Source organism: Pygoscelis adeliae, unplaced genomic scaffold (genome assembly GCF_000699105.1).
Source record: "Pygoscelis adeliae isolate BGI_AS28 unplaced genomic scaffold, ASM69910v1 Scaffold145, whole genome shotgun sequence".
Lineage (NCBI taxonomy): Eukaryota > Metazoa > Chordata > Aves > Sphenisciformes > Spheniscidae > Pygoscelis > Pygoscelis adeliae.
Window position 1 is genome coordinate 4,406,144 of NW_008824866.1, and position 12,583 is coordinate 4,418,726.

Below are 12,583 nucleotides of genomic sequence, written 5' to 3' on the forward strand. Positions count from 1 at the left end.
CCCTCAGCATAAGAAAGACACGGACCTGTTGGAGCGGGTCCAGAGGAGGGTCACAAAAGTGATCAGGGGGATGGAACACATCTCCTATGAAGAAAGGCTGAGAGAGTTGGGGTTGTTCAGCCTAGAGAAGAGAAGGCTTTGGGGAGAGCTTCTTGCAACCTATCAATACTTCAAGGGGGCTTATAAGAAAGATGGCGGCAAACTTTTTAGCAGGGCCTGTTGCGACAGGACAAGGGGGAATGGCTTTAAACTAAAGGGGGTTCGATTTAGACTAGATAGAAGGAAGGAATTTTTACGCTGAGGGTGGTGAAACACTGGCACAGGTTTCCCAGAGAGGTGGTGGATGCCCCATCCCTGGAAACATTGAAGGTGAGGTTGGACGGGGCTCTGAGCAAGCTGATTTAGTTGAAGATGTCCCTGCCCATGGCAGGGGGGTTGGACTAGATGACCTTTAGAGGTCCCTTCCAACCCAAACTGTTCTATGATTCTATGATTCTAAATGTGGCATATACATTGAAATAAGATTTTATGCTCTATAATTTAAAAATCTTTGCAGTAGTACTTAACTGTATACCTTTTTCTTAAAAGTATAGTAGTATGTATCAGTAACTGTTAGAATTATAGGGTTATTTCTTAAAAACGACAAAGTAAGTGTTGACTGAAGTTTTTAATACTGAACATTTAGGAGTAATTTGCGATGCTATAAAGTGCTATTTGAAATACAGCAAAGGACATGTTTACTGCACGTGTATATGACACATGACATGTATCATGTGCTGCAGAGTGTAATTAAATTCAAGGCAATGGGATCTTGCCATGGAATTCCCAGTAAATTCTGCTAAATATATAGATGTAAATAAGTTGTCTCCACTATGTTGGTGAAGTGCCAATTAAATCCATGCTACTAAGCCTTATCAAAATTCTTCAAGCTAGTAATAGATTTGCTATCTGACACTGCTAAATTGCATACCACAGTTAATAGAATAAACTGTAATTTTCCCAGCAATCCGGGTTGTTACTCAAAATGTTTCTTATAAGTCTAGTCAGTGGTGAGGCAACTAATTTGCTGAATGAGAAAGCAGCAGCTGCCAGCCACACCGGGGCATCAGCTCAGAAATCAGAGGTACTAGAGCACACAGTTGATTCACATGAAGACTACAGCAAGAATAACTAAGGAAGTGAAGCCTTAGAGAAACATCAGCATTTGAAGACTACTCTTAAGTGTTAGGGTTTCATGAGGTGCACCTAGAACACTGGGGAAAGAAATTTTGATCTAATAAATAACTGCTTTCTTGTGCAAGTGAAGAATTTCAGCTGATAAAGTCTTTTGGAATAGGGTTAGTTGCCTTTTAGACTGCTGAGTGGTCATGATGGTCTCAAGTCATACCACGGAGCCTTCTTCAGAAGTGAACTTCCTCTGCACCACAGTGGCAAGAGTCAGGGCTACAGAGAAAACACCTTTTCAGAATTGTCAGTGTACATCATATTATCTTAAATTAAGATTACTTATCCTTTTGGAAGTTTTTGTTGAGTTGTACCGTTTAAGCCATTTTTAAAAGATTATGCTATAGCACAGCCTCAAAGGAATACATACCCTAGCTTGACAAATCCATGTTTATAAGGAAAAGAATTTGAGTACAGTCCATCTACTGGAGGATAGATTTGTAATGCTTATCCCTGTGTTCACCTAAGACATACAGTCACAACAAAGTCAACTCTGCGGAGTGTCTGATTACACTACACAATTTCTCTAGAGACAACACTCATATTAGGCAGAATATTTTAATTCCATATGAATTTTAAGATTTTTTGTTCATTTTTTGTGATTTGCAAGAAATAGGGGAGAGAGAGCACGGACCAAATGTGGGCTGCCAATTAGGCCAATGATCCATAGAGATATATGTAACTTTAATCAGCAGTCATAGTTTCCCCCAGCCAAATAGTTGTAATTCTCCTCTCCCCTCTAATAATCCCAGCCACAAATAAAATCCATCTGAATAAAAAATTACTAGTTCCTAAGAACATGTTTTAGAGAGGCAATAATTGTTTTCACAGAAGGCGAAGGAATAGAAATTCAGAAAAATCTCTCTGGGCACCTACAATTATAGTTCGTAACTTCTAGGAATCGTAACTTTACTTACATATACAAGCAGCTGCAATCAACCTGACTGCGTCATATGGCGGCTCACAATGAGGAAAAATTGGTTGAACAATATAGTTAGCAAATGTGATTGCTATCACTGCCTGAGTTGTTGGTTCAATAATTAGCAAGGAAGACCAGAGTCTGATGAAGGCCACAAAGGCACCAAATGCTTCCAGGATATAGGCGTAACTGGCTCCAGATTTAACGATGGATGTTCCCAATTCAGCATAACACAAAGCTCCAAACAGCGAAAACATCCCACCGAGCGCCCAGATGACTAGAGAGAGTCCATAGGAAGCACTGTACATTAACACACCTCTGGGTGATACAAATATCCCAGAGCCGATCATGTTCCCTACAATTAAAGAAATTCCATTTAGTAACGTGATTTCTTTTTTCATCTGCATTTTTTCACTCGTCTCTGCCATATTGTCCATTTCAGCTTTTCCATTCTTAGTTCTGGATTTTTTATCGCAGCATATTCGCCAGGGGGCTGGCATCCTCAACTATTATTACCTGAAAAGAAGAGCAGAGAGTATCTTTTGTAACGCACATGGCATCGGAGACACGGGTAAGATAATTAGAATACAAGGCATAAACAGTACAAAGAACAATTATTTTGCCTGCTTTTATCTTGCAGTCTAGGAAGCACATACTAGTGAATTTTCTTAACTTTCACTGTTCCGTACCTTTTTAATGGATAAATGTGAGTTCACTGTCCTTGGTTATAGGTCCTGAAGCTTTCATGAACTCTCAGTTCACTTTTATTATTTATAGAATCATAGAATCATAGAATCATTGGATTCTATTATCTATTCTATTATATTCTATTATCTATTATCTATTATCTATTATCTATTATCTATTATTCTATTATCTTGGATTGTAATTCTACATTATGTTATTGAAGTTATCTTAGGGAAGAAGGAGACACTGTACCCCTGGAAACATGTTCTAATACAGCTGGAGTGTCCCCTACAGGTATACCTCTCCCTAAATTTTGCTCTCATCCCAGGAAGAACTTTATTTCATTATTATTTGTTTCATTAAATCACATCCATCTGAAAATTATCTGCTGAGGAACACAAAAGAGAGAAAAAGATACTCAAAACCTCCAGCCTCAGGAGGTTAATGTTAATATGAGGATAAAGACAAGAGCTTTAGCTGTTCCTAGAGATGAGACTGCTGCTGCAGTCAATAATGCAGCTTGTTTAGTTATTAACCTCACTTGACTTCTGGGTAGAAGCCACTAGCATGCATAGGGATTTGAGTTTTGAACACCTCGTCCCTGGAACACTTTTGTATAAGGGAGTCCAACAAAACACGATTGTAAAAGCTTCCCGTTCCGGTGCAAGTACACTGGGAGCTGGGAAAAATGACGTAACTGTGTAGCTGCATCGATAAATCAGCCTCGTGCACACATCGCACCCCTCTGGGGCTGAGGTCCTCAGGGATGGGGAAGGGAAATGTAACGGTCAGGACTGCAGTGACTGTCTCAACTCTTTGGTCCTGCTGACTCATAACGATGTTTACTTAGAACAATGACTTTTTTTGGTGCCTGTCTCAAAAGAAATTTATTTCTCCTTCCCTTCCCCCCTCCACACACACTCTAAAACACTTCCAAAGAAAAATTCCTCAAAATCCTATGAAATAAAGCCAAGTTCTCCGAGTAAAACAAAGCTCCTCCACATGACACTGGGAGAAAACATTTGATCACAAATTTATATTGTTAAAACGTGGGTCAATGGCCAGTTTAAAACAACCTGCCCTCCCCAAACTTCCCAAAAGGTTTGCTTTCCTTTGTAAAGTATGTCTGTTTTAGCAGCCCTGAGTAATTTATAATTATATGTGTTCTTTTCCAGCTTTTTTTGGTGCAACTTAGTTTCCTAGTTGATCAAATAACTAATGAGGCCTGATGAGGATTAAAGATTAAAAGATGTCAAACTCTCTTTAAAGATTAAATGCTTTTCTCATCCCAATGGCACTTTCTCTAACTGCAGGAGCACTGTGGGAACACTGGAGTAAAGTTAAATATTAATTCTTGCCATAGGTGCTCAAGCGTGACTGCTGAGTCTCCCATCTTTTGCTGACCTCCTCTTCACACACGGGTGACTCCTCTTACTTCTCACTTTGTTCCTCTAAGAATAAAAAACGTCACCTTCATCTGGGGGGAGGAATTTCAGGCATCCAATACACCAGTCATGTATCTTCCTTAAAATTCCTGATAAGCATTCCCAGTTTCCTACCACTAACACAATTTTTCTGACTGTGTGAAAGAAAGGAGGAGAAAAAAAGTTGTCATCCCCCCCCCAAAATATGAGCTAATACTTCCAGAACCTCCTGGCTCCATTTCTGCTCTCCAGGGCTATATGAAATGTTGGCAGAAATGCCCTCCTGGGATTGCAGCTGTCTGGAGAGCCCCTCAGGACAGCAGCATGCTAGAAATTTAGGCAGAGCTCTGTATTAATACTACTTTGGCAGCAGAGCTGGTTTAAAATCACCTTGTGCTTTTTGTGCCTGATCTGGGAATTTTTTTTTTTTTTTTTTTTTAAATATGGGTCATTCAGAGCTCTGGCTCTGAGCCAAAATGCACAAATGTTTAAGTGGGTACAGCTCAAATGGAGTGAGAAGCAGCTGTTCCCGAGGTGATGTGAATGTGGAGCTATGCAAGTAGTGATCAAAAACAATGGCTATCAGTTTTCCTGAAATGAAATCTCTCTGATAAATGAGATAAAGTTATTTTTCTGTAAAGTAGGATACATAATGCAATTGGTAGGTTGTCACTAGTACAGGTAACTTGCATATATGATATCAAACCTGAACTTTGATGTCTAGTGCGGATGACCCGGTAGCTAAAGGGAATTTGAGCATTTAAACTGGCAATGCTACCTGAGTCTAGTAGAACTTTTACAATCTGTAGCTTTCACGAGAGCACAAAGGTAAAGATTAAATTATTTTCTTAAGTAACACAATGTTTTGCACATTTTTTTCTTCTCTCTTGTGCTAACAAAAGATTATTTCAGATCTCTAAAAATGTGTAACCAGCGCTGGGTAGGGAAATATTTCTTTCATAAATAAGTGATTGTGGATGAAGCCATTTTGAAAGAAAAACAGTTAGAAGAAGAAACAGTTTAAACTTCGGTACTTTGGGAGATGACACGTTAGCAAAACTTTTAACCAGACCCTGAATTAAGTCCACGAACAGGTATAGCCTGAGAATCAAAGGATAAGAGATTCAGTTTCCATAACCAAGATGTGTAACTTCACTGTAGTTAAGTTACCTGAATTTATATCAGCTGAAAATCTGCAAAAAAGTAGCAATTTGAGAACAAAATCTTTCAAACAGCTTCTGCCGGTCCTGTCGCCCCGTGCCCCCACCAAAGCCAAAAGCAATATTCCCACTAGCTTTGGCAGTGCACTGATTTAATTCAGTGGGGTCACAATGTTGAAGTTGTTATTGATTTCTTTATTCAGGACTATGTCTTATTTAAATAAACAAGGTTTGTCTGAGGCAGGACTCATGGTAGTTCTTAGCAAAGTCTTCATGTTATTAAGAAAATTAGCAGAATATAGGAAATAATCTACTGTACGTATTTTCCTGTATAATAGCAAAAGGAGAAGAATTTTTTGTCAAATGTGTAAAGAATTTACTGCTGTTACAATCCAGGCAGTGATGAAAACAATTTGAGGATATGCCCAATGTCTGTTGCCGTGGTCTAACCCTTTCCCTCATTTATAGCTTCTGCTATTTTGGTCCTACTGAACCTGGCCCATAGTCCTGCCCTACTGTCATTACTGTCACTTCATCTTCATCCTATCATCTCCCCTTTCTGGGACCATCACTGCTGCTTCCGCCTCAAACGGGTGTGCCAAAAAGCTTAAGCTAAGAAGCCTAGCTGTTCAAGCATGACTCTCTTCTCTGTCACTTGGGCATCTCTGTAGGTCACACTTTGAGGGTGCACATAATCCAAGTGAGAGCCAGTACTAACTAAGGCCTGGGAGGGCTTACATGCAGGGGACAACCATCAGAGCTGTAACAAGTTGCCTTCTTACAGGGGGGTGGCCATTTTCAATTGGAAAATCCTGTATTATAACAGGTAACAAATCCTTACGGTGAATCCTCTAGCGGAGAGGAATTCAGAGTGGCTTCCTGAGAACGGAAAGATTTAATTTATGCAGTAACTAAAAAAAGGGAGGTTCTTTGCATTCTGCTTTAGCATAGCTAACCCTACTGCAATAATAAAACTTCATGGCATAAAAAAGTCTAAGTACAGGTATTTCAGTAGCTCTTGTGTATGAAGTCTGAAGAGCAAGACATAAAAGCTTCCTGACATGAAGGAAGGTCCCTGCTCTCTTGGTCTCCATGAACTGTGACAAGCAGAAAGAGCTATTGCTCTCTGGAGATTCAGACGGGCATCAACATGCTGATATGCCTCAGAGGCTGCAGCAGGCTAAATGAAACAGCTGCAAACACTTGCCTGTGCCTTGTGTTAGCAAGTGATCTCTACTACAGAACTTCAGAACCCTGTTTTCATGCAGGTCCTGCTCTTCCTTAGGGGCTCCCTAAACAAATAGAGGAAATTTTTCCTCTCAGAGAAAAAGCAGAATGCCTTGAGAGCACAGAGAAGCATAATGGCCCTAAACCCGTTGCAATCTCATGTTTACCTCCCAGCTGTAAGCACAAAGAGCAAGAGAAAGGAACTTTTAGACTGACACCTGAGAAGTTAAGGAAAACAGTAACACCATATACAGGTAATTCTCAATAGCGCATTTTTTAGTCAAGCCACTGCCAGAAGTCATACAGAAAAGCGAAGGAAGAAGGGACACGTTGATAGTAGTTGAAAACCAAATTTGAAATCAAAGACAGTTCTTCCATAAATTAGTGCAGGACTGGTTTGGCAGGGCAGGATTTTCTCAGGCACTTCCCATCCTTCAGGGATCTACAGCTCGAGTGATTGCCTCCATCTTGAGGAGGTAATTAACCCTTGCCAAATGATTAAGCAAGGCTTGGTCAGGGGTTATGGAAGTGTGACATCTTATGAACTGCTCCATAGATGTCCAGAGGGACCAAGCTGCCTCTGTTTGTTAGGATGTTTTGAAATTCTCAGCTTTTAATTCAAGAAATACTAGTAAATAAATCAGGGGCTCTCTCTCAGAGACCAAATGTTATTCCCTTCAGCAGATTCCCTTGGAAACTGAGGGCATTTAGAAAGTCATCTCTTATCAAAGATGTTGGAACATGCTGGACATCAAATTTACCCCTTAATATTATTTCAGATAATTTCATGGCCTTTTCTTAGGTGATTGTTGCCTACTGCCACATAATTTCTCAATAATGAAAGTCTGCTATGCCATCAATGAACATAGCAAAGTCAAACCAGGCAATGAAACTGATAAAACCCCGATATTTTCTAGTTTCAGTTAGAAAATGAATGACATTAAGGATAACATTTTAAAGCAAAATTTAGCATATTTTAATTATGCTTTATTAAAAATCAATATATGTGTAGAAAGCCATTTTAAAAGTCATGAACAATCTCTTATTTTCTCCAAGTACACGCTGGGTAATTTTTTCCTGCGTGTAGCAGATTGACCAAAAATAAAAAAACCACCCAAATATATACATTTATATTAATAGCTATTGGAACATGAAATCAGATGAGCCAGCAGTTTTCAACATGACCAAAAACGTGTAGATCAAACTTCAAAACACTGTTGCTGAGCATGAGCATCAACGGATCTTAAAGGGAGTATTCCTGGCAGATTATACTGTTGAACATTTTCCAGTGTGAGAGGAGATCAAGCAAACAAAACAAGATTATGCATTATGAAGGAACAGCATAAAATAAAACATTCTTAGCAACAATAATAAAAAACCAAACAACAACAACAAATCCACTTTGATCTCCTCTGAAGAAAACGTATCCCACTCGGTAGGAAACGAGCAGATTTCCTTTTGGTTTTTAAATTTTATGTTTATAAAAATGCTCAGTGAATTAATGCTTCACATGCTCCAATCATATTACTGTGGTCAGAGGCTGGTTTTCCCGTAGGAGGGACTTGCTCCACCCCCAGTACTCCATTCTCACCCCAAAGCAAATCAGGGAGGATATTTGAGTGACGAGCTACTGTAGTCCAAATCTAAGAAAGGAATTAAAAAGAGAAGGTAGCAGCTTACCAGAGGGTAGGTGATACGCTTGCTTCCTTTAGCAGAAGGGCTACTGCAACTGAATAGTGACTCTCTAGCTGCTGCTTTAAATAAGCACACATCTGTTTCACCAGGACGGGTAAGTTAACACTAATATGAATAGCCTCTTCTCTCACTCTTGGTTTAGCCTTGCCTTTAGCTGCTATTTTTATTACAGTAGCGTGAATACTAAAATCAATGAGAACTTTCAAGAAAGAAGATCCCAGACTCTCCTGGAATGTGGTTTCTTCAAACAACCTCAACTGAGGAAATTGGCAGGCCGAAGCAGGCAGCTTAAATATCAGCTGCTCTCTAGAAAGTTGGGATAGAAATAAGACAAAAGGAAGGTTGGGGGGGAAGAAAAAAAAAATCCTTCATCCATGTGTCACTGAAACCAAGAACAACACTTTCCCAGATGTTAATGTGAAACAAATGCAGTCTAATTCCTTCTTGTTAATTTAGAAAACCGCAATGACACTTTTTACTAACACTGTACACAAAGAAGATGTTTATTCTTGTGGCATAACTTGCCAAAACAGAAAGATTTTCAGAGTGGGGAGACTAACAAAGAATGGTAGTTAACTGAAAATCATAGGTATTACTTCATTTCAAACAACCTCATGTTTTTCTGTTTTCTTTTTTTTACATATTTTCTTTTAAATTTAACCTACTCATTGTTAAATATTTATCAACTCAGTTATTTTTCTTAACTGGAGAATTATACATCTGTGGCTTTTCTAATGATTTATGACATGATGCATGATACACAAAACAGGCTGATCTGGTGTTAAGATCTTATTTTAATTAAATAAGCTTTAAAAAAATCTCTAAGATAAAAAATAAGCAAAGAAAGAAATTACTTACCCAATGTATTCAGCTTTGTCTTCTGAAACAATATGTTGCCCTGTCTATGAAGTACTTTTGGAAAGCCAGTATGGTATACAGCACAATATCTACCGAAACGAGTAAACACCCAGAAAATAAAGTCTTCTGGGCAGAGCAAAAAGTTAATGAATGCAAGAGCACTAACCTGGGATTTTTGTTTTCCATAAACGACAAGGCCAATAGCAAGGCAAAAATTTGTACTCATGTGTCAAAGGGCATTTGGAAGGAGCTGATCCAGCAGGTCAAGAGTCTTAAGTCACTGGACTGAGTTGAGGCACCAGGTAACAGGACTTCATCAGAATGGGCTACTAATCCACAGTGGAAAGTGAAATAATTGAATTCAAACACAGATATCCCTCCAATCAGCCTCACTAATACAACTGGAAAACAAGCAGGACAGTTGCATCATGTTGCACGTTCCATACTGTAACCCGCAGCGACCCAAGAGAATAATAAAACCAACCCAAATCTTCCTATCGTAAGTCAGTGCTCCTCCTATTTTTTCCTTTTAAAGTAACATCTTGTAAAAACATGCTTTCTGTGATAGATTGAGACAGGTCTACAGTTAATGTTTACACAGAAACGGCTGTGCTTTTTTAAAACACTGTTCAAAGCAGGTATGTGACAAGTTTTTTGAAAAACAGCCTCCAAGTTGCTTTATGTTTATCTGTGAAGGAGTAATTTATCCCTGAGAGCTCTGTAAGTCTGCCTGAAAAGATTGCACAATTCCAGCTGCCTGCAAGTCTGTGGTTACGTACATTATAATATATCAAGAAACATTTTGGCAACAGAATTGTTTTGCAGGGATGTTGTTTTCTGCTGGAAGACCAGAGAGGCTGAGTGCCACGTTCTTTAATCAGAGCCTCTCTCATCTTAAAATCTTTTTCTTCTGTCAGGGCAGTGTTAACAAACTATAGACTAAAAACCAGAATGCATATTTTCAAGAATGCATAATTACTTTCACTCTGAAATTTCAACTTGAATTTGTCCTGTTTCTGATTTGGGGCACCAAACTGGTTTTTGATTGTGTGCTACACTGAGGGACTCTGTCATCAGACATTTGTCCCCTCTTAGAGCTAGAGAGCACCTTGTATTGTTCATATATCCCCCTCCTAAGCCATCTTCAGCCCTTTGTTTTAATTCTGTAGAGGTTGCATGTTGGAACATGAAACAAAACATTTTCTTCAATAATGCTTCCCATATTACTATTAGTCCGACCCTGATGGTTACATCCTACTTGACATTTCCCACAAATTTACAGTAACAGCACATAAATCAGCATTGAGCAATCATAAAGCATGCAGTGTGCATAAAAAACGTTTCGTTCTTGAACGTTTCTTCTGTGAACAAAAAATCTAGTTCCTTTGCAAAGGAAGATTACACTTATCTGCATTTTAAGTAAGCAGGATGGATAATGTGAAGAAGTGAATATGACTTCCTTTATGACGTTTTTCTCATTCATTTTTACAGTCTTGCAGAATTTGACTAGCACCTCTGCAGTGAGGATTCTCCTGTGCCAACTTACTGCTCATAGCAATTCTTCTGTGTGTTACAGCTACACGTATGCACATTTGCTCATGGAACAGCAAAGTGAAGTACACTTCCTGAATAAGCCTGTGACATTTTCTGGTTTCTTGCCTACACCTCCATTACCGCTCGGGAAGGTTTTTCATACTCTGCACTGGAAACAAGAGTACTTCAACTATTTCCAGAGCCCTCTTCATTCATACCATTGCCCAGATGCAGCAAACAGTTCAGCTGCACCTCTGCCAAGTCCTGTGCTTCCTCCTGTTCCTTACCTCTGCCCCCTGCATCTTAGTGCTCAGCCAGCACAGGCTCCTACAGTCCTCGTCTACAACAGATGCACTTACAGTTAACCCTGATTGAAAAGATACTGCCAAACACCCTCCGCCATTAGCTGCCAGAGTCTGAATGACAAACAAAGGCCACCATTTGTGTTGTCTTGGTAAAATCAGATCTTTATTTACTTTCCCATGAAGTTGATGCAGGATAGAGCATAGTGCACAGACCATGCCAAGGAACCTCTACCAGCCACGTTAACTCAAGGTATGGGAGCAGAACACGAGGATCAGCAAGGCATTGCCCATTCAGCAATGAACTCCATAGCTGGTGAGTGCGGCAACAACACGTGCAGGACTGAGCCCTGGATGGGCTTGCTCATCATTATATGCACATACCTGTTTAGGTTGGCACTAGTGCAGAGTATTTCTAAAGTTTTCTTTTTGAGGAGTAGCAGCACATCACCAAGACCAGATGGCTTCCAGGTGCTGTGAAGGAGGACAAGTATAGTAAAGAGTGTGAATAATAACCTAATAACACAAGATATTCAGTGTAGTCAAAATTAAAGATGATTACAGATACTTGAAGCAGTTACACTACTAAGTGACTAGGTGCTAAAATGGCATATAAAATCTAATGGTAACAAGTGCAAAATAATATGTATAGTCCTATGTTTCTATTTTTCCCCATGTACACGTAAAAAGATGCTTTTACATGTACATTTTATAAGGCTCTCAATGAGCTATTAGAACTTGGAGAAAAGCTTTTATTGTCAGCAAGGACAGTGCTCTGAAACATCAGCAGCATTCCTCCTTGGAGTGGAAAAGCTGAAAAATCTGTTAGGAATTGCTAATGAAGAAATGAGGAGCGCACAAAATACTGTTGTGCATCAAAAGGGGGGGGAGGGGGCGGGCAGAAAAAAATCAATCAGCTTTTCAAACAGTAGTCTTCCTGAGTGCTTGCAGCCATTTCTTTCAGAGAGCAGGTGCCCACCTGCCACATCCACAGATCTGGCATGACTCTGCCTGACTCTCCTGGCTGACCCTGAAGCTGCTGCCACAGTCAAAATCAGTGCTGAGTGTTCCAGTTGCACAGAAAACTGTTCCTCTTTCATAGTACTGGACTTAAACAGAAACGTCAGACTTTGACGTATTGGCTCATCTGTATAATTGTCACCTCCACACACCCTTCACACACCCTGTGTGGCTGTGGTGGGTTGACCTTGGCTGAATGTCAGGTGCCCACCAAAGCCGCTCTATCACTCCCCTCCTCAGCGCGACAGGGGAGAGAAAATATAAGGAAAGGCTCGTGGGTCGAGATAAGGACAGGGAGAGATCATTCACCAATTACCGTCATGGGCAAAACAGACTCACCTTGGGGAAGTTAGTTTAATTTATTACCAATCAAATCAGAGTAGGATAATGAGAAATAAAAACAAATCTAAAACACCTTCCCCCACCCCTCCCTTCTTCCCGGGCTTAATTTTACTCCCGATTTTCTCTACCTCCTTGCCCCCAGTGACACAGGTGGACAGGGAATGGGGGTTGCGGTCAGTTCATCACACGTTG

General features: G+C 39.9%; 1 protein-coding gene across 1 annotated transcript in view; it reads right to left on the bottom strand.

Moving 5' to 3' along the window:
- LOC103917313 (Y+L amino acid transporter 2-like) overlaps positions 1–9,499 on the bottom strand; it is a 24,617-nt gene extending 15,118 nt beyond the window's left edge. Inside the window, 2 exon segments of the mRNA XM_009324435.1 lie at positions 2,142–2,659; positions 9,361–9,499. Of these exon segments, the coding sequence (XP_009322710.1) occupies positions 2,142–2,643 (502 nt within the window). The 5' untranslated portion in view covers positions 2,644–2,659; positions 9,361–9,499.
- Positions 9,500–12,583: the final 3,084 nt, after the last annotated feature.